This window comes from Nicotiana attenuata, unplaced genomic scaffold, assembly GCF_001879085.1.
Source record: "Nicotiana attenuata strain UT unplaced genomic scaffold, NIATTr2, whole genome shotgun sequence".
Taxonomy (NCBI): Eukaryota; Viridiplantae; Streptophyta; class Magnoliopsida; order Solanales; family Solanaceae; genus Nicotiana; species Nicotiana attenuata.
Window position 1 is genome coordinate 77123 of NW_017672999.1, and position 23234 is coordinate 100356.

A 23234-nucleotide genomic window follows, 5' to 3' on the forward strand; every position below is an offset into this window, starting at 1 on the left:
CAATATTGATAGAAATGGCTGAGTGAAAAAATTGGGAACAAAGACTAAGCTATGAGTGACAGCCTACTTTTTGCCAAGATTGCTTAGTGATTGGTCATGGGACAGGGGAATGTAGAGCTCCAGTAGAGGTGATGAAGCAGCCTGGCCCTATACCCAAAGGTCAGAGAGAAATCCAGCAAAGAAGGGGAGAGAAACCACAGATTAAGTGGATTGCCAAACCTAAACCAGCTGTGGAAGTACAGGAAAAAGAAGTGAACAAAGAACAAGTGACTACAACAATACAAGAAGCAGTTACTATAGGGAGTGAGCATAATGAAAAAGAAGAATTCCAGGTAGCCAAATCAAAAGGGAAACAGAAACATCAATCAGATGTATGTCTGATGAGGCCATTGAAAGTTTCCTACATCAGAACAGATTTAAGGCCCTAAGAATTCAAGAAGGGGAGGATGTTAGCCAAACATCTAAGGAAGGAAGAGTACCCCTTGCCCATCCCCCATGATCATTAGCTCTTGGAATATTAGAGGGCTAAATAAGCCCTTTAAGCAGAAAGAACTCAAGGCCTTTCTGCTGAAAAATAAAATAACCATCTTAGGATGCCTTAAGACAAAAGTTAAGATAAAGAATAAGGAGAAAATTAGAAGGAAGTTTGGGGAGTGGGACATATTTTCAAACTATTCATATGACCCTAATGGGAGAATATGGATACTATGGAAGGCACAACAAGTAGACCTAACCATAATTCAAGCTGGAGCTCAAATGGTACACTGTGAAGTTAGAGACAAAAACTCAACTTTCCACTGTTGGTTAACTTTTATTTATGGATACAACACCATCACAGAAAGGCAGGAAATATGGAAACAGATTAACAGTAATATGGTGGAGGCTTGGATTGTGCTAGGAGATTTCAATACTATGTTGTCTGTAAATGATAGACTCAATGGAAATCCTATTAGTCAAAGTGAGGTTATAGACTTCCAAACTTGTGTTGAGGATACAAGCCTGGGTCTGCTAAATAGAAAGGGGTGCCAATGGTCATGGTGTAATAAAAGAGATGCTGATGATAGAATATATAGCAACATTGATTGGTCCCTAGGGAACCCCTACTAGTTCATGAAGTATAACACCATAGAGGTAATTTATGAGAATTATGGAGTTTCTGATCACTCACCCATTTTATTGTATACTGAGGTCAAAAGAAACGCTTTGCCTAAACCATTTAGGCTGCTTACTGTACTTATGCAGGAGGATGAATTTACCAAGATGGTTCAAGAGGTGTGGAGCCAAAAAATCAGTGGATATGCGATGTACTCAGTATGGCAGAAGCTGCAGAACCTAGGGCACAAAGCAAAAGGGATGAATCAAGCTTTCAACTCAGTGGATAAAAGACTTGAGAGCCTAAAGGATCAACTGCAACAAGTTCAAAAGGAGATAGATGATGATTTATTCAGTAGATCACTATTCCTGAAGGAGAGAGAACTATTACTACAAGTAGAGAAATGGGAAGGTATTCAAGAGAAGGTGTACAGGCAGAAATCTAGGGCTATGTGGATATCAGCAGGAGACTCTAATACAAGATTTTTCTATGCTCATTTAAAAGCAAGGCAGGCTAGAAATAGAGTCTCTACTATATGTAATGACCTTGGGAATAAGCTAACTGACCCCCGGCTGGTTGAACAGGAGTTCATAGCTTTCTTTGAAAACCTGCTAGGAACAAGGGCTACTGAATTACCCTGCCTTGATGTGAATATTGCCAGGAATGGATCTTGTTTTAATAGAGAACAACAACAACAACTTGTCAAAAGTGTAACTGATACAGAGATTGTGCAAGAACTTAAAGGCATGCTAAATGATAAAGCTCCTGGCATTGATGGATTCCTAGTTGAGTTCTTTAAGAAATACTGGCATATAGTGGGAGAGGAAGTTATAAAAGCAATCAAGGAGTTCTTTGAATCTGGGAAGCTACTGAAGAATATCAGCAGTACTACTCTCACTTTGGTGCCAAAGGTATCCAGCCCTTCATATGTAAAGGAATTTCGACCTATAGCATGTTGCACAGCTATCTACAAGCTCATTGCAAGAATCCTCACATCAAGATTAAAAACAGTGGTGAACCTCATAGTTGGACCTGCTCAGTCAGCTTTTATAGAAGGAAGAAGTATTCTGGATAATGTGATTATTGCTCATGAATTGGTTAAGGGATATAACAAAAAGGGAGTCTCTCCCAGGTGCATTATAAAAGTGGACATAAGGAAGGCCTATGACTCAGTTGAATGGCCTTTCTTAGAAATGGTTCTGCAGGAATATGGTTTCCCAAACAGGATGGTAAGGTGGATTATGGAGTGTGTTACCAATGTGAACTACTCAATTCTGATAAATGGTGGCTTACCAATAGATTTCAAGCAAGGAAAGGACTGAGGCAAGGGGATCCCATGTCCCCTTACCTGTTTGTCTTAGTGATGGAGTATCTGAGTAGAACATTGAAGACTCGTAAAGACATCCCAGACTTCAACTTCCACCAAAAATGTGCCACATTAAACCTAACTCATATCTGTTTTGCAGATGATCTGATTATGTGTTGCAGAGCTGATAAAATCTCTATTCAACTAATGCTGGACAAATTCAATCATTTCTCAAAGGTGACAGGAGTCATAGCTAACTTGGAGAAAAGTTCTATCTATGTAGCTGGAGTTACTCAGGATTTCAAAGACATGATCAACACTGACTATCAGTTCAAGCTGGAAGCTCTACCTTTCAAATACCTGGGAGTCCCTTTATCCTTAAGGAAGCTATCAATACAGCAATGCATGCCATTGGTGGAGAAGATCACCGACAGAATAAAGTGCTGGACCTCAAAATTCCTATCTTATAGTGGCAGAGTTCAACTGATAAAAAATATGCTATTTGAGATGCAAACATACTGGGGACAAGTGTTTATGCTGCCAGAGAAGATTATACAATTGGTGAATGCTGTGTGCAGATCATTTCTATGGACTGGTAGCCAGATCCCTTCAAAGAGAGCCTTGATATCTTGGGACAGTATTTATATGCCAACTTCAGCTGGTGGTCTAAATGTCATGGACTTTACATGGTGGAACAAAGCAGCAGTATGCAAACTAATGTGGGCAATACATACAAAAAAAGGATGCTCTCTGGATCAAATGGATTCACTCTATCTACATCAAAAGGCAGGACTTCCTTACAATGAGTACTCCTAATCAAGCCTGTTGGCTAGTAAGAAAGGTGTTTGATGTTAGAGAATGGTACCTAACTATAGACTCATTTGCCAACATGAACAAATTCTGCAGGAAGGGGTAATTCAATATTCAAAAGATGTACACCTTATCGATACCTCAGTTTCCAAAGGTTCGATGGAAAGCCTTAATGTTATGCACCACCATACCTAGACACAACTTCTTTCTATGGCTAGCACTTCACCACAGGCTGGTCACAGTGGATAGGTTGACAGCATGGGGAATACAGGTTGATGTGAGATGTGTATTATGCAACAGTGGAAAAGAAAAAACAATGTCTCACTTATTCTTTGATTGCCAATTCTCAAGGAATATGTGGAACATACTGCTAAACTGGATGGGAGAAAGACATCAAATTGGTACCTGGGATGAGGAAGTATTATGGTTGATGAAAAGAACAAAAAATGGCAGACCCCGGAATAGCATCTTGGCATTTCTCTATGCAGCAGTGATATACCATACGTGGATAGAAAGGAATATGCGTAGGTTTCAGGGGAAACAGACAAATACAAAAAAGATTATACGTGACATTGTTCTTCAACTACATACCAAAGGACAACAGAAGATAAAATGGAAGAAGATATTAGAAGGAGTAGATAGTTTCCCTCTATGAAATGTAGAAGTAGAGGAACTATTATTATGTAAAGGATAGCTGTCTTTTTTTGATAGTCTTTTGTTTCTAGATGTTATTTGAGTCTAACTCCTAAGTCCAAAGGAGGTAGAGGTGCTGTAAATTCATTACTGGTTAAATAAAAGTTTTAATATTTGACCAAAAAAAAAATCACATATAATTAAGTAATTTTTAAGATGTCCAATATTTTGGTGTAATTATAGATATATCATATATTGATTAAATTTTTAATGACTTTATGATTTTACTTTTCACAATTAGATGAAATCTTAGAAAAACTTAATAAAAGTCTTTCACACTAAATATTTAACATATTTATCTATTTAAATAATTCTCAAAATTATTATTTTGGAAAGATTGGTTAAATATAAATTGTCTCTCTAATAGACCAATACCGAAAACAGTTTCTTAAATGAACTAGTATTGGAACCCCACGCATTGTGCGGTCAATATTAAAGAATATTAATTATAATTTGTCTTTTTAGTATATTATATTTTGTTGGTTTAATACAATTTAAATTGCATCTTATTTCTCAATACAATATTTCATTAACTAAACTATATGAAATTAAAGAAAATGAATTATTTAGTCATCGTATAACTTTTTTGTTTCTTGTTTTTCTATATTATTATTTTGTTATTTAATATTATTATAGAATTAATATAATAATTTATTAGCGTATCACTTGGCTTAATATCATTTCCACTATTACTTCTTAAAAAATATTTTTGCATTATCTACTTAATTTATTTTATTTTTTTCAATTAATTCAATGTTGAATATCCTCATATTATCTCTATTCCATCTTTGTATATTTTTTTCTACTGTAATATTATAATAATTTTTTTATTATGAATTTTACATATAATTGAAATAATCATATATAAATAAAATTGTAATTTTGAATTTTTTTCAAAATAAACAGAAAGGTAATTTTACTATTTTGTCATAAATTTATTAATACTGAAAACAGTATTTCTTAAATGAATTGGTCCAACACATGTGACTAATTTCCTAAATATTTTTTTGAAAATCTTTGACTAAGTGCCTTTTGTGATTAGATAATAGATTTTGGAAGCTCGGCAAAACGAGCTGTGTATCATCTTATGTAATCGGATAAATAACTAAATATTAATAACGCTTAGGAGCCTAACTGATATCCCTGCGTTTGTAGTCCAACGGTTAGGATAATTGCCTTCCAAGCAATAGACCCGGGTTCGACTCCCGGCAAACGCATTTTGTTTAATTTTATGGTATGGTTATCTGGCTGAATTTTTAACTTGTCAACTTTCTGTATCAGCAGCTTTTCCATATTACATAACATAGTTACAATGTTCCTTGGATCTTTGAGACCAGTAATCATGAAGTTATGTCTCATAAAAATAAGGAATTTTCATATATAATGGGCCATAAAGTGTTGACTCACGTAAACATGGGCCATAAGCTTTCTTGGGGTTTTGGCATGGTATAACAACATACCCATATAATTGGCGGAAAATAGCCTTAGTTATAAATATTGGCATCAAATAGCCAATAAATGTATATCAAAATAATAATATGTATATTACAACTTCTTTTTTCTTCTTTTTCTATATCAACATGTATATTAAAATGTTATTTTTATTTTTTGTATATAAATAAGATTATTCTTTGTATATCAATAATATAAAATTATATATATAGTTATTGCTGCCTTTATATCAATGTATATCACAATAAAAATATTATATTATTTGTATATCACAGTGTATCGCACATCGGACACATGTATAACAAAATAGATATCATAAATTTATTTTTCTTCTTTGTGTATATAAAAATTAATTTTTTTTGCATACCAAAATATTATTTACTCCCACAATTATATTTATTATTTTTATATTTTAGAACTTGCTTAAACATACTATATCAAAAATTTATTTTCCTTTTTTGATTAAAAAACTAATAATTATATTATTTGTGTATCACAGTGTATAACATAATAATAATGTGTATATAAAAAAAAGTCATTTGAATTTTATTTTCCTTCTTTGTATAACACATTTCAGATTGAAAACTCAAGTTCAAGACAACTCCACATATGTATCCTCTATTGTAACCCGTGTATAGCTCTATGCACATCAGTGATATCTCATGTATATTATGTGTATCTGTGTATAACCATGAAAATTTGGGTTATATATACGATATACAATGTGATATACACGGGCGTCCATAACAAATTGTGTTGTATACACGATATACAAAGTGATATATACAGACGTCCTTAATAACTTCTGTGTGATATACACTGATGTACACGATATACAACGTGATATACACATGTCGTAGGTGGATTTTTAGGTCTGATTTTTCACTTGAATCAGTCTAAATCACTTCTAATCTTTCTCAAATTTTGTATATAGCCTCGTTTTGGTATTTTTAACCAATTTCAATCACACTCACTCATTTAATCCAACCAAAAAAAGGAAGAGAGAAGAAAAACAAAGTTGAAATATATTTTTTCTCTCTTGGTTTTTGCTAATCTTGCTCAAATTTTGTATATAGCCTCGTTTAGGTATTTTCAACCAATTTCAATCACACCCACTCATTCAATCCAACAAAAGAAAAAAGAGAGATGAAAAACAAAGTTGAAATATATTTTTTCTTTCTTAATTTTTGCTTCTAATTTTCTCTGATGTGAGATCAACCATACCTTTTCATCCCAGTGATTTTTTTTGTGTACAAATTTGCAAGATGCTAAACTATGAGAGCAAAAAAGAAGAGATAGAAGAAGAAATACAAGGAGAGAAAGGGGGAAGGAAGCCGAAATAAGCGTGTAGTTTTTTTTTTAGAGAGAATATAAAAAAGAGATTTTTTTTTTTTTTTAAGATTTGGATATATAATGCCAATTGTTTGGGGCTATCTTTGCCAAACCTAATATAAGGCTAAAAAATTATCAATTTCTATTATGTGTTGTTATAGGATGCCAATTTTTCTTCTTTGTTTCACAAGCATATTCATATGAGACTGTCACATCATCAGGAACCATCTCCATGTTAACTCCAACTGGAGCAAAATCTGTTGTTGTTGTCATCGTCATTGTTGAACACGGTGAAGAATGCCAAGAAACACAAACAACACTTGGCCGGGACTCGGGTAATTTCATCAAAGGCTCATCAGGGTTCATGAACACTTGCACCACTTTTCTCATTTTAGGTCGGAGAATTCTGTCGGGGTGTAAACATGCTAATCCAGTGATCAAACACCTCATAGCTTCTGCATTATCAAAATTTCCTTCAAGTTTTTGGTCAATACATTCCAATAATGCACCTTTCTCATATGAACTCCATACACACCACCAAACTATTCTCTTTTATGATCTCTTTTGATCGTCGTACACAAACCACTTCTAAAACAACCATTGCAAAGCTATAGACATCAGATTCCGGGGTAGCCCTTCCCGTGTACCTAACTTTCGGGGCTAACTATCCTGGAGTGCCAACCACCATTGTTGTCACAAAGTTGTCATTTTGTAGTAATCTTGCTAGCCCAAAATCACCCAAGTGAGCATTATACTCGGAGTCTAACATCACATTGTTTGGCTTAACATCTCGGTGTACAATAGGATTCCCACATTCTTCATGAATATACACTAGTGCTGATGCCAATCCTGATAAAAATCTTGAATCTGGTATCCCAATCAAGAAAGATTTTGCCTATGTATTTATCAAGACTTCCATTAGGCATGTATTTATAGACCAATAGAAGTTTCTCGCGGTCATGGCACCGGCCCTGTAACTGCACCAAGTTTTTGTGCCTTAGATGCCCAGTTGTACATATTCAGCCAAATATTCCTTCTCACCTAGTATAAAAACCATTACATTTTATAACTACTAGGTAAATGTTAAATTTTTAATAATAGTGTCTCACATTAGGGGAACTTAATGCAAAACAAACATTGGTTAGATGTCGCGTTGATTCGTTTAACAGCGGTAGTTGAAGGAGGATCAGAAAACATCCCTTTGTAAATACTTCCAAAGCCTCCAGTTCCCAATAGGTTATCTTTGCTAAAGTTTTTACCCTTGGAAAGTCTCCGGTAAGTAAAAAACCTGTGGAGCATTGGCTGCAGTTCTTGTTAGCATTTCGATGTCCTCTTTCCTCTGAAGTCTTTCTTTTCTACCCTTACGAGCTGAAATGGGAAACGACACAGCCAAAGCTAACGAGACAACTACCATAGGAATAGCAACCAGTAGAGCTATCTTTTCCTTTTCTGGATCAGACCCATACTTTAGAGATCTTTCTGGTAATTCATACAATGTGAAATTCCAGTTAAGAAGTTGATGGAACTTTGAGAAATAAGCAGTGGAAGCTAAAAATCCAACATAAGCATTTTGTGGAACTGTTTCTTGCATGATGATTTCTTGGCTTAGAAATTTCACTGGAGTTTGTCTTGCATATGCTGCAGAAATATCAAGAACTTTAGTCCATCCATCATAATCAATCTTGATTGTGATATTTCTTCCACTCCTTAGATCAATCTCAATATCGTTTAAACTTTTAACTGCTACAGGACTCTCCATATTTGTAGTCACAATAGCAACATGGTTTCCATCAATTTTGCGTTCATTTCTATATGTATCAAACTCCATAGCCAGCTGATGAAGTCCGCGCCCTGCATATTAAAAGTAGAAAGTCTGAGAAGTGATGGATCAAGAATTGAAAAACAACCAACTTTAAGTCAAGTTATGTACTAGGAGCTGACTTTGAGTTGATGGATCAAGAATTCCAATAAACGAGCCATAACTATCCGGTGGGGAAGGCTTATCATCTTGAGCAATGAGGAATGTCATTCCATCACCAAAAATTGATTGATTTGTCAAAATCCTTATAGTGAATATGGTGGAAAAAGAAGCATGCCATATAGGTATGGACTGACTAAACAAGATTCTTCCAACTTTGTTGGAATTGTTCTTTGGCTGATTAGTTTTGAGGTTAAGAGTTTCATTTCAGATCCCCGACATGTTAAGTTTCTGTCATTGCAACTTCCAACATCAAATGAAGGAAATGAAAAGTTGTAGGATTCAACAAATAGAACTGAGAATTGATTAAGCAAGACAAGACTGATTAGTAGCCTTAACATAATTTCAAGAATTGTGTATACTCATAATTTAGAAGGAAGTCCAGCATCATATATATATATATATATATAGGACGAAAATGTTGTTTAGTTGATTAAGAGAATGTTTTTTCATTTTTTCTGTCATGTTGAGAAAAGTGAAGACAAATTTCCATACAACAATGTTTGAATGAATTAGGGAAATGGAATTCTCTAGTTTGTGTGTCTTACTGCCATGTTGGATCCCATTTTGTACTATCTCAAAGTGGAAAAAAATAGATTCACGTCTACGTTTTTGTCTTGCTAGCTTGAATCACATAAAGATGGATAAATATAAAATATGATTCAAGATATTGCAAGATACAAAGGGTTAGCCTTACTGCCATTTCTTTTTCTTTTTGTAAAACTGTTTTCCTTAACCTTTTATATTTTTGTGTTACTACAATAATTACCACGTTTGATGAGATCATTACACGGGAAATCAAAAGAATTCTTACCTTTCATTTTCTTTTAGAATCGCAGCATCTTGGTGCAATCGATACAATTGCCCCTTCAACTGCAATGAATCTGGGTAAATACTTATTCGCGTGTTTACACTAATTTATTAAATATGTGATATATGTACAAACATGATTGTCAATAAATCATAGTTAATTTGTACGCATTCTCACTTTAATTTAACACATAATATATTAGTATGGTTTAGTGTATACATGTACTAGTACGGGTACCTGCCTCCGGAGTTCTGCATTTTTCAGTGCCATCCAATATTTTTCTAATTAAATTATATAGCACAACTGCACAACCATCTTCGTATGCCAGACTTGATTACCCATACAAATACTAACTGATCAGCCATATTAACCAATTCAACAAGTCTCAAAAGAAGAAAGCCAATAACTGAGGAAATTACTGACTTTTACCAATCCCAACCATAATTTAAACAATCAGATATATACAACCATCTCGCAACCAATCAAATAATCGATACTCATAATGAAATCCAACACAAATTCGACAACCAATCAATCCAATAGCCACCAATTCAACATGCAATATAAATAATCCTAAGTACAAAAATTACTGCAAATAAAATGTTCATTTATCAAGCCAACAACCAATTCAAATAAATAAAGCATGGATACAATAACAACGAAACTCATAGATTTTTTTTTTGGGTATATTAAAATCAAGCTCTGTCAGTCAAACTTATATAACTAAAACAATCAATCCACAATTAATTGTTTCTTAGTGTGAGTCTCCTAGTTCTCCAGATAACTCCTTTGATTGCTTAAAGAGAATACAAACTTAATTCAAACACAACGTATATAACTTAAAAAATCATAAATTTGAAGTTGATTAATTTACCATATATTTTTGAATTAACTAAAACATTCACATGATTTTCCGCTATTTTTCTCCTTGAGACATGAAATTCTCTTATCTAATTTTCGACTTCGATAAGTTTTTTATTCCTATTGCAAAATACGTTTTTCTTTGCATCAAACCTACTGATATTTTCACTCAATTATCTATGGAGTCCATTACTCAGATAGTCACCGAATTATATGAAATTATGGATGAAAATCACTTTTCTTTCATTGTAATAACAAACTTACTCAATTGTCCCTATCTCACTTTGATGATCACCCAAGCTGATTTATTGATTTCTTCGGTGGAAAATTGCTGACTTAACAGACCACATAGACTTTTATATTTTAGACCATTTTAAATTACTTATACTCAAACAAATTATAGAAATTGGGTGTATGGGTGGATTTCTATGATTTGTTTGGGTATAAAATATTTTAAATGGTCCAAAAATAAAATCTATGTGGATGCCAAGGTCAGCAATTTTTCATCGGAAAATCTGATTATCAGGGTGCAATAAAAATAATTGAATGATTTTGTTATTGCAAATACAAAAAAGTAATTTTTATCCATAATTTCAGACAGTTTAGTGACTATCTGAGTAATAGACTCACTATTTATGTTTCCTATGAAAATTATTCAACTTTTCATTTCCATCTTTTCTAGGTCACACAAAAGTATGACTTCTTCCTTATATCATGCTCACTTTTTGCTAAATAAAATTCTCTTATGAGGTTTTCAAGTTTAGTTTGCAGTTGTTTTCTTCGATCGGTTAGGATTTTCTACATAAGAGAGAAGTTTCCCACAATGTCAATTTAAGATTAAAAAAAAACAACGGAACTCAGATATCAATTAAGTCTGAGAAATACTAGCAGGAGCGTATGCAAGATTTTTTGTTAGCAGCGTCGACATTTAAAGATGTGATCAAATGAGCCAATTATTGTAATGACATCAAATAAAAAAGGGCTGAAAGCCAAATATATCCTTGTACTATGAGAAAATATTTAAATATACCCCTCATTATACTATCAGTCCAAATATATCGATGCCGTTATACTATTAATTCAAGTATATCCCTCCTCCGTTAAAGTTGCCCAAATTGAACACTTAATCCTACTTGACACTGACATTTGATGAGGTGGATGTCACGTGACATACCACCTGAACGCCGCTAACCCATTTATCCCTTCTCTCTATTTGTTCTTCCACTATTAAAATTTCGTTCCACTCCACCACCAATACCGCCACCATGACGTAGTTTTTATGATTGACCTGTGAGAAAAATAGGGCAAGCTTACTCCAGAAAAGCTGATGATTTTTAGGCAAAAAAGTGATGAGCTAAATGGGTTTCCAATTATAACAGTGTACCCAATTGTTGTAATATTGATTCAAACACATATGCTTTTCCTCAGCCTACATATCAAGAAATTGTGTTCGAGAAAATGAAAAGTAAGCTCTTTGGGGACAACGTGGGAGAAAGGTTTGTAGGGAAAAAAAAAAAGAAAAGATACGGTAAATTATGCCAATATGGCCGAATGAATTTTAAAGCTTAATGATGAGTTGATCCAAACAGTGAATTTTTTGAGGAATTATTTGTAGGACTTCGTTTTAATTAACTCACACGATGAAGTCGTTAAATATCTTAGGTAGCACTAAATTTCCCTTTGTTTCAATTGTACGAAATCGTCTTTTTCAGATATAGAGATGGTCACGGAGGCGGTGAGGGGTAAAAAGGGTTAGGGGCACTGAGTTGAGATGCCATGTGACATTCACCTTATTAAATGTCATTGTCACGTAGCATTAGATGTCCAACTTGGATAACCTTAACGGATGATGAATATATTTAAACCAATAGTATAAGGGCATGAATATATTTGAACTGAAAGTATAACGAGGGGTATATTTAAATATTTTCTCATAATACAGGTGTAACGACCCGACCGGTCGTTTTGAGCGTTTGCACTTGGCTCGCACGTTCTCGGACATGACTAGCCCCGTATGATGTATTATGACTTATGTAAATCGTCGGGTTTGGTTTTCAGGTTAATCGAAATAGATGTGGAAGAATGATTCTCAACTTGAAGCTTTAAATTTGAAAGGTTTAACCAAGTTTTGACTTTCTAGAATTCGGTCTCGGATTTGGAGTTTTATGATTTGGTTAGCCCTGTTAGGCGACTTTGGACTTGGGAGCGCGTCCGGAATGTGATTTGGAGGTCCGTGGTGGAATTAGGCTTGAATTGGCGAAATTTGAAATTTGGCGATTTCCGCTCGGCAGTGAAAATTTTGATATCAGGGTCTGAATGGAATTTCGGAAGTTGGGGTAGGTTTGCGGTACCATTTGTGACGTGTGTGCAAAATTTGAGGTCATTCGGACGAGGTTTGATAGGTTTCGGCATCGTTTGCGAAATTTGGAAGTTTAGAAGTTCTTAGGCTTGAATCCGAGGGTGTTTTGGTGTTTTGATGTTGTTTTGAGTGTTCCGAAAGTTCGTCTAAGTTCTATGTTGATATGTGACTTGTTGGTATTTTTGGTTGAGGTCCCGAGGGCCTCGGGATGAATTCGGATGGTCATCGGGGAGTTCGGAATTTGGAAAGTGCAGCTGAAGCTACTGTTGCTGGTGTTTCCGCACCTGTAGATTGGGAACCACAGGTGCAAGCTTTGCAAAAGCGGTCTTGAGGTGCAGGTGCGGCTTGGTCCCCGATCTGCGTGACTACAGGTGCGGTTAGGCGATTGCAGAAGCGGAGTTTGGCTGGTTAATGAAAATCCGCAGAAGCGGAGATTTGTCCTCAGGTGCAGACCGCAGATGCGAAAATTGGTACCGCAGGTACGGTTTTGCTGGGCAGAAAGTATAAATAGAGGGCTTCGCGTAATTTGGGTTATCTTCCACCATTTTTATTCAGACTTGGAACTTTTTGGAGAGTTTTGAAGAGGGAATCAAGGGGGTTTTCATTGAGGTAAGTTACTTGAGCTCAATACTCGTGATTATGGTAATTTTTTGTTGTTTGAGCATGTAATTAGTAGAAATTAGGGGTGAAAATGAGGAGTTATGGCTTGGAAATTTGAGAGTTTGATTTGGGGATTTGAGGGACCATTTGATGTCAGATTTTGATGAATTTGGTATGGATAGACTCGTGAGTGAAAGGGCTTTCTAGTTTTTTGATTTTTGTCGGATTCCGAGATGTGGGCCAGGTTTGAGTGAATCTCGGGATTTTGGTCTAAATTGATAGTTTTTCGTATGGAATTGGTTCCTTGGCCTATATTGATTCCATTGTATTGCTTTTAGTTAGATTCGGGACGTTTGCCGATTCCAGAGGCAAGGGCATCGTGGAGTAGGGATTTGACCGGTTTGAGGTAAGTAATTATTGTAAATCTAGTCCTGAGGGTATGAAACCCCAGATTTTGCGTCGTTTTACTACTTTGAGGTGACGTACATGCTAGGTGACAGGCGTGTGGGCATGCACCGTTGGAAAATGTGACTTGGTCCGTCTCGTAGCAACTATTAAGTTGCGTATTTGACTGAAACTATATGATACTTATGTGTTTTAGAAAGAATTCCTATAAATTTGGGCGGAATGCCATATTTGGGCCTCGTGCCAAAGCTGTTTGGACCCTTAGGGGACTTTTCTTATTATCCTCTCACTTTTTTGATTGAAAATCTATACCCATTCATGCTATGTTTACTGATTTCATAACTCAGTCTTTATTACACTGTTTTGATGCATATAAAATGTTATTTTGGGCTGAGAACCCTGATTTTTACTGATAGCCCGAGTGGCTTGAGAGATTTATGACTGAGTGAGGCTGAGGGCCTGTTCTTGTGAGGATATTATAGGATCGGGCTGCGCGCCGCAGCATTTTGTACTGATTCATGATTATGTGAGGCTGAGGGCCAGATTGATTTATGCCACGAGGTGGCTTGTTATAGCGCTTGGGCTGTACGAGCCCTCCAGAGTCTGCAGGCCCCCAGTGAGCGTGGGTACCCTGAGTGAGTGATATGATGTTTTGCCCGAGAGGCTATTCTTGATTCATGTTGTGCCCGAGGGGCTGTTTACGAGTGATTGTGAGGTATGCCCGAGGGGCTGTATATGAGTGACAGTGATGTTTGCCTGAGGGGTTGTATGTGATTCATGTTTGCCTGAGGGGCTATATACGAGTGAGTTTTGCCCGAGGGGCTGATTATGTTTTCATCATTTTTTACTCACTGTTTCATCACTTTATTTGAAAATTGTTGAAAGATTTTTTAAATGGTTTTACTTAAAATGGATATAAATGAGCTGAGTTGATTCAAAACCCTGAATTAAAAGCCTGCTGTATCCTACTGAGATTTCATGATATGAACTGTATATGTTTTATTGCTCGCACTACTGCTCAGTCTTTATTTACTTTTATTACTTACTGAGTTGGCGTACTCACATTACTCCCTGCACCTTGTGTGCAGATCCAGGGGGTTGCTGGACATGCTTGTGAGTGTTGTCTTCATCTGTCGCGGATCTGTTGGAGTTAGCAAGGTAGCTGCATGGCGATCGCAGCCCTACTCTTCTCCCTCCTATCCTCCTACAGATGTTATTAGCTGGTTTCCAGACTGTATTGGTCTTAGTATTATCGGACAGTTCTTAGTAGATGCTCATGACTAGTAACACCCCAATGTCGGGCTTTCTTTTCGCACTGTTGTAGTGATTTAAACACATTATGAAGGTTTATTGTTAAATAGCTTTGATTTTATCAAAAAAATGAAACTGATTGGTTTTGGTAATGTGTCGGCTTGCCTAGTACCCCGATAGATGCCATCACGACATGGTACATTTGGGTCGTGACAATAGGGGTATATTTGGCCATTTTACGCATAAAAAATTAAGTATCTAGAGCAGTGTTGTCGCGCCCCCTTTTTCTCGCGAAATCGGATTTTGACATTTTGATGACTCCTTTGAGAGAGTAGGGAAAAAGGAATTGGTTAGAGTTGCCACCTAACGGATTAAGGTGCGTTAGGGAACCTAGAGCAGATAACTCATGTTATACCAGTTTGCGTCACCATAGATCGGGTAAGGGCTCGAAATTACCTTGAAGGAAAGGTGTTATTATCAAGTCCTATTTGCATATTGTCTAAGTGATTCACATCGGCGAGTATGTGAGTACTCCGACCTAGTGAGTAATAATTATAAATAATAAGCATGGAAACACGTAAAGGCACAAAGCAATTCTATATCAAAATAGTAAAATCACTTAGAGCAGTAAACCAGTGAAGAAGTCGAATGAAATCTCTTTAAAACAAGTAAAACCGGTAATTTAACAGGTAAACAACAAGTAGAAATCCGCTCCTCGGGCACAGTATTACTCACTTAGTACCCATTCTCAGCACTCGACTCATATCCCTCACAATAGCAGAAATCAGAATAACCGCTGCGGCGTGCAACCCGATCCGTACATCGCTGCGGCGCGCAGCCCGATCCATTTAAATAGTCGACTGCGCTCACTAGGGGTGTGTAGACTCCGGAGGGGCTCCTACAGCCCAAGCGCTATGTTGCTGCGGCGCGCAGCCCGATCCATATAAGTATTGCTGCGGCATGCAGCCCGATCCATAACATATATAATATCCTCACCGTGGGGTCCTCAACCCCTCTCAGTCATTAACCTCACAGCCCCTCGGGCACAATAATAGAAGATAGGGATCTCAGCTCACACATTCCTCTTATTTAGAAATAAAATGATAAAACCGGCTCAAATCGTTTAAAACAGATAGAAACATGACTGAGGATATGATTTTCAACAAGTAAAGTGAGGAAAGATCAGCCAACATCCCCGAAGGGTTCAAATAGTTGGCACGAAGCGCCAAATATGGCAATTTTTCCAAATCATGATGATAACAAATAAGTTTCAGTCTAATACGCGGTAAAATCATTATTCGGGACGGACCAAGTCACAATTCCCAGCGGTGCTCTACCCCACGCTCGCTATCTGGTGCGCAAGTTACCTCAATATAGCACTACAATGTGCAAACCCGGGGTTTCAAACCCTCAGGACATCATTTAAAATCATTACTCACCTCGAACCGGCTAAATCTCTAGCTCGCGACGCCTTTGCCTCTCGAATCGGCCTCCACGCGCGTCGAATCTAACCAAAATCAGAACGAATACGTCACAATATGCTAAGGGAACAAAGCCCAAGCGAAACAATCGAAAGTATCAAAAATCCCGAAATTAGCAAAACCCGAGCCCCGGGCCCACTTCTCGAAACTCAGAAATTTTCACATCAATGGGTTCCTTATCACTCCACGAGTTCATATATATCAAAAACACAAGAATCGGGGTTCAATTGACCCCTCAAATCCTTAATTTAAGCTCTCTTAAACTCAAGCCCTAAACCTCCATTTTTAGTCCTTTAATTCCTTAATTTCAGTCCCAATCCATGAAATACCACCAGTGAAATGTGTTCTCAGTCCAAAATCCTTACCTTATTGAAGTTCTCTTGAAATCTCCTTTCAAAATCTCCCAAAAGCCCTCAATCCGAAGTTAAAAATGATGAAACCCTTCAAAAATCGCGAAGGATGAAATATATACCTTCTGCCCAGGCTTTTCCGCATCTGCGGTCCAAAACCCGCTTCTGCAGTACCGCATATGCGGTCAAAACAACCGCTTCTGCGGTTCTTCACTTAAAGCACCAAACCGCATCTGCGGAAACTGCTCTCCAGCCCAAAATTCTGCATCTGCGGCCTCCACTCTCGCACCTGCGACGCCGTACCTGCGGTCCCCAAATCGCAGGTGCGAAAACACCAGAAGCAGCAGAAAATTCTGCAATTACACAAGTCCAAACTCTTCCCGTTAACCATCCGAAACCACTCCGAAGCCCCCGGGACCTCAACCAAAAGCACAAACATGACCCAATACCTTATTCAAACTTGTTCTAATCATCATAACACCTCAAACAATATCAAATCTAGCAAATTACATCGAATTCAAGCCTAAGTTTCTAAAAATCTTCCGAAACACGCTTTTGATAAAAAACCTCACCAAATCACGTCCGAAAGATCGGAAATTTTGCACACACATCCCAAATGACATAACGAAGCTACAGAAACTCTCGGAATTGCATTCCGATCCCCGGATCAAAATCTCAACTACCAACCGGAAATCGCCAAAATACTAACTTCGCCAATTCAAGCCTAATTCTACACCGGACCTCCAAAACCAATTCTGATCACACTCCTAAGTCATAAATCACCTCTCGAAGCTAACCGAACCATCGGAACTCACATCCGAGCCCTCTAACACATAAGTCAACATACAGTTGACTTTTTTCCAACTTAAACCTTCTTAAAAGAGACTAAGTGCCTCATTTCTTACCAAAACCACTCCGAACGCAAAGTAATCAACTTGATCACATAACAAAACAGATAACAAAGCATAAAGAAGCAGAAATGGGGGAAACGGAGCGGTAACTCATGAGACGACTGGCCGGGTCGTCACATCCTCCCCAACTTAAACAAACGTTCGTCCTCGAACGAGTCAAGAAACATACCTGAAGCCTCAAATAGGTGAGGATATCCGCTCCGCATCTCCCGCTCGGTCTCCCAGGTAGCCTCCTCCACGGGCCGACCTCTCCACTGCACCTTCACTGAAGCAAGATCCTTTGACCTCAACTTTCGAACCTGACGCTCCAAAATGGCTGCTGGCTCTACATCATAAGTCAAATCGCCCTCCAACTGAACCGTACTGAAATCCAGAACATGGGACGGGTCTCCAATATACTTCCGGAGCATAGAAACATGGAAAACCGGATGCACACTCGACAAGCTGGGTGGCAAGGCAAGCTCATAAGCCACCTCCCCAATCCTCCGAAGTACCTCAAAAGGCCCAATGAACCGCGGACTCAACTTCCCTTTCTTTTCGAATCTCATAACACCCTTCGTAGGACAAACCTTCAACTGGACCTTCTCACCAACCATGTAGGATACATCTCGAACCTTCCTGTCCGCATAGCTCTTCTGCCTCGACTGCGCCGTACGGAGTCTCTCCTGAATTACCTTCACTTTATCTAAAGCATCCTGAACCAAATTTGTCCCCAATAGCCTAGCCTCACCGTGCTCGAACCAACCAACTGGAGATCTACACCGCCTCCCATACAAAGCCTCATACGGAGCCATCTGAATACTCGACTGGTAGCTGTTGTTGTAGGCAAACTGTGCAAGCGATAGAAATCGATCCCATGACCCTCCGAAATAATAACACAGGCGCGTAGCATATCATCCAATATCTGAATGGTGCGCTCGGACTGCCCGTCCGTCTGAGGGTGAAAAGCTGTGCTCAACTGTACCTGGGTACCCAACTCTCGCTGAACAGACTTCAAAAACTGGGAAGTGAACTAAGTGCCCCGATCTGATATGATGGAAACTGGGACACCATGCAACCGAACAATCTCCCGAATATATATATCTCTGCCAGCCGCTCTGAATAATAAGTAGTACAGATAGGAATGAAGTGCGCGGACTTGGTTAGCATGTCTACAATCACCCAAATAGCATCGAACTTCTTCAAAGTCCGAGGAAGTCCGGTAACAAAGTCCATAGTGATCCTCTCCCACTTCCACTCAGGAATAACCATCTGCTAAAGCGATCCACCGGGTCTCTGATGCTCATATTTCACCTGCTGACAATTGAGACACCGAGCTACAAACCCCACAATATCTTTCTTCATTCTCCGCCACCATTAATGCTGCCTAAGATCCTGATACATCTTCACGGCACCTGGATGAATGGAATACCGCGAGCTATGGGTCTCCTCCAATATCAAGTCCCGAAGCCCATCCACATTGGGCATACAAATCCGGCCCTGCATCCTCAACACACCTCATCACCGATGGTCACATCTCTGGCATCATCATGTGAACTCCGTCCTTAAGGACAAGCAAATACGGGTCATCATACTGGCGCTCTCTGATGCGATCATATAAAGAAGACCGAGAAACCACACAAGCCAACACCCGACTAGGCTCCGAAATATCTAACCTCACAAGCCGATTGGCCAAGGATTGAACATCAACTGCAAGGGGTCTCTCCCCAAGTGGAATATACGCCAGACTCCCCATACTCACTGCCTTTCGGCTCAAAGCATCGGCCACTACATTGTCCTTTCCCGGATGATACAATATGGTGATATCATAATCCTTAAGAAACTCCAACCATCTCCGCTGCCTCAATTAAGATCCTTTTGCTTGAACAAATGCTGAAGACTGCGATGATCGGTGAATACCTCACAAGATACGCCATACAAGTAATGCCTCCAAATCTTCAATGCATGAACTATGGCAGCCAACTCCAAATCATTAACAGGGTAGTTCTTCTCATGGGGCTTCAACTGGCAAGAAGCATACGCAATAACTCTACCCTCCTGCATCAATACACAACCGATCACAACTTCACAATACACGGTATATGAACCTGAAGCTGATGGCAAAACTAATACTGGAGTCGTGGTCAAAGCTGTCTTGAGCTTCTGAAAGCTCTCCTCACACTCGTCCGACCATACAAATGAAGCACCCTTCGGAGTCAACTTGGTCAGGGGCGATGCGATAGATGAAAATCCCTGAACAAGCCGGCAATAATAGCCTGCCAAACCAAGAAAACTACGAATCTCTGTGGCTGAGGACGGTCTGGGCCAACTCTGCACTGCCTCTATCTTCTTTGGATCAACCTGAATCCCCTCACTGGACACCACGTGTCCCAAGAATGCTACTGACCTGAGCCAAAACTCGCACTTGGAGAACTTTGCATAAAGCTCTTACTCCCTCAAGCTGCAACACGAGCCTCAAATGCTCCGCGTGCTCCTCCTGACTACGCAAATATACCAAAATATCATCAATGAAGACTATAACAAACGAATCAAGATAAGGCCGGAACACGCTGTTCATCAGGTGCATGAACGCTGCTGGGGCATTGGTCAGCCCGAAAGACATAACAAGAAACTCGTAGTGACCATATCTAGTCCTGAAAGTAGTCATAAGAATATCTGAATCCCTGATCTTCAACTGGTGATAGCCCAAACGGAGATCAATCTTAGAGAACACCCTCGCTCACTGAAGCTGGTCAAATAAATCATCAATGCGAGGCAAGGGATACTTGTTTTTGATTGTTACCCGATTCAATTGCCTATAATCAATGCACATTCTCATTGTGCCATCCTTCTTCTTCAAAAACAGAACTGGCGCACCCCAAGGTGACACACTAGGCCAAATGAACCCCTTATCTAGGAGTTCCTGAAGCTGCTCCTTCGATTCTTTCAACTCCGCTGGTTCCATACGATATGGTGGAATAGAAATGGGCTGAGTGCCCGGCACCAGGTCAACACCAAAATCAATATCCCTGTCCGGTGGCTTGCCCGGCAGGTCTGCAGGAAATACATCGACAAAATCCCTCACAACTGGAACAGAATCAATACTATGAGCCTCAACTTCAACATCCCGCACGAAATCTAGATATGAAAGAAAACCCTTCCCAACCATACGCTGGGCCTTCAAGAAAGAGATCACTCTACTAGGAACATAATCAGTCACACCACGCCACTTGATCCGCGGTACACCCGGCATAGCCAAAGTGACTGTCTTAGCATGATAGTCTAGAATAGCACGACACGGAGACAACCAATCCATGCCCAAAATGACATTGAAATCCACCATACTCAGCAATAAAAGATCAACTCGGGTCTCCAGACCCCCAATAATCACCGCACAGGATCGGTACACACGGTCTACGATAATAGTATCGCCCACCAGGGTAGATACATGAACAGGTAAAGCAAGAAACTCCCTGGCGTACCCAAATAATGAGCAAAGTACGAAGACACATAATAATAGGTGGAACCGGGATCAAATAATACAGAGGCATCTCTGTGGCAGACTAAAATAATACCTGAAATGACAGCATCAGAGGCAATGGCATCGGATCTGCCTGGCATAGCATAAAAACGGGCCTGACCGCCCCCTGATCGACCTCCCCCTCTGGGGCGACCCCTGGCTGACTGATCCCCACCCCTAGCTGGCTGGGCGGGTGGTGGTGGAGCAACTGGAGCTGAAGCTGATGACTGGCCCCTCTGCTGGGATGAACTAGCAACACGGCGGGTACACTGCCTCCTCATATGTCCAAACTCCCCGCACTCATAGCAACTCCCCGGTGCTGGAGATGGGGGACCTGAAGGGGAACCCCCTCGCACCATAGTGACCGGCAGATGAACTCGGCATAGAAGAGCCCCTGAACAGATGGGCACGGGCTGAGCTCTGAGCTGGCAGGGGCACTAAGTGATGAATGAACCTGGTGCGAACTGTGGGAACCCTGACCCGACGAAGCTCCACGATAACCTTAGCGATCAGACTGTCCATGTCGGAACTATCGGCCTCTACCGTGCTGAAACTGGCCCCTCGAAGGAGCACCACTGTAGCTGCCAGATCCTCGAGGCCTCTTGGCCTCCCTCTCCTCTCGGTCCTGGCGACGGACAGACTCAATCTCCCTGGCAATATCCACAACCTCCTCGAATGTAGCACCAGTAACCCTCTCCCTGGTCATGAGAATACGGAGCTGATATTGAGGCCATCAACAAACCTCCTGATCCTCTCTCGATCTGTGGGAACCAACCAAACTGCATGTCGGGCTAACTCAGAGAATCGCATCTCATACTGCATCACCGTCATCTCCCCCTGACGCAGCTGCTCAAACTGCCTACGCAGCTCCTCTCAGCGCGACTGTGGTACATACTTCTCTAGAAAGAGAACAGAGAACTGCTGCCATGTAAGGGGCGCTGCTCCAGCAGGCCTACGCCTCTCATACGCCTCCCGCCAAGTGAAGGCAGCCCCGAAAAACTGAAAGGTGGTAAATGCCACACCACTGGTCTCTAAATCCCTGCTATACGAAGCATCCTCTGGCACTTATCCAAGAACCCCTGGGCATCCTCGCCCTCTACACCGCTGAATGTCGGAGGCTGGAGTCTACCAAACCTCTCAAGTCGACACTGCTCATCATCCGGCATCACTGGTACTACAAACTCCTGAGCTGGTGCAACCGGCTGGGCTGGAGGTGCCCCCGGTGTCTGGAGTCCCTGCACAACCTGATCAGGTGTGCGAGCAACGGGGGTCTGAATCCCTCCCCCGGTCTGTGAAGTAGCTGCGGCCNGGTCGTGATGGCGCCCAACACATTGCTAGGCAAGCCTGACCAACTATCAATCTCAACCCATTTCTTATAAAGTTCATTACCACCCAACATAGTTTAAATACCAATTTAGCATAATAAAAGTCTGAAACAGTAAGTTAAATATGCGGAAGTCAAAGATAATACCACTACATAGCCCACCGATCCGGTGTCACAACTCAAGAGCCTCTATCACAAGTCTGAACAACCTAATATAGAAATGTCTAGGAATACGAAAAATAATAAGATAAAAGGAGAAATCGGGTCTGCGGACGCCATGCAGCTACCTCGATAACTCCGGCAAATGCTGATCGACGGGAAAGCTCTCACTCAGCCTCTGGAACACTTGAATCTAGGCACGCAAGGTGCAGGGAGTAATGTGAATACTCCGACCCAGTAAGTAATAATTATAAATAATGGCTGAAAGAATGAAAACACGTAAAGGCACAAAGCAATTCTATATCAAAGCAGTAAAATCACTTAGAGCAGTAAACCAGTGAAGAAGTCGAATGAAATCTCTTTAAAACAACTAAACCGGTAATTTAACAGGTAAATAACAAGTAGAAATACTGCTCCTCGGGCACAGTATTACTCACTTAGTACCCATTCTTAGCACTCGACTCATATCCCTCACAATAGCAGAAATCAAAATAACCGCTGCGGCGTGCAGCCCGATCCGTACATTCGCTGCGGCGCGTCAGCCTGATCTATTTAGATT

General features: G+C 39.7%; 1 protein-coding gene and 1 non-coding gene across 2 annotated transcripts; one reads left to right on the top strand and one right to left on the bottom strand.

The window, feature by feature from the left end:
* The first annotated feature begins 5047 nt into the window (after positions 1-5047).
* TRNAG-UCC lies at positions 5048-5119 on the top strand. The gene has a single exon. It is a non-coding gene; the product is annotated as a tRNA-Gly (tRNA).
* Positions 5120-7350: 2231 nt separating this feature from the next.
* On the bottom strand, positions 7351-8715 carry LOC109215143 (probable L-type lectin-domain containing receptor kinase S.7). Its single transcript, XM_019379164.1, has 4 exons — positions 8628-8715; positions 7975-8537; positions 7653-7727; positions 7351-7581 (listed from the first exon to the last, which is right to left on the bottom strand). The coding sequence occupies exons 1-4, from the start codon at positions 8713-8715 to the stop codon at positions 7351-7353; spliced, it is 957 nt and encodes a 318-aa protein (XP_019234709.1).
* Positions 8716-23234: the final 14519 nt, after the last annotated feature.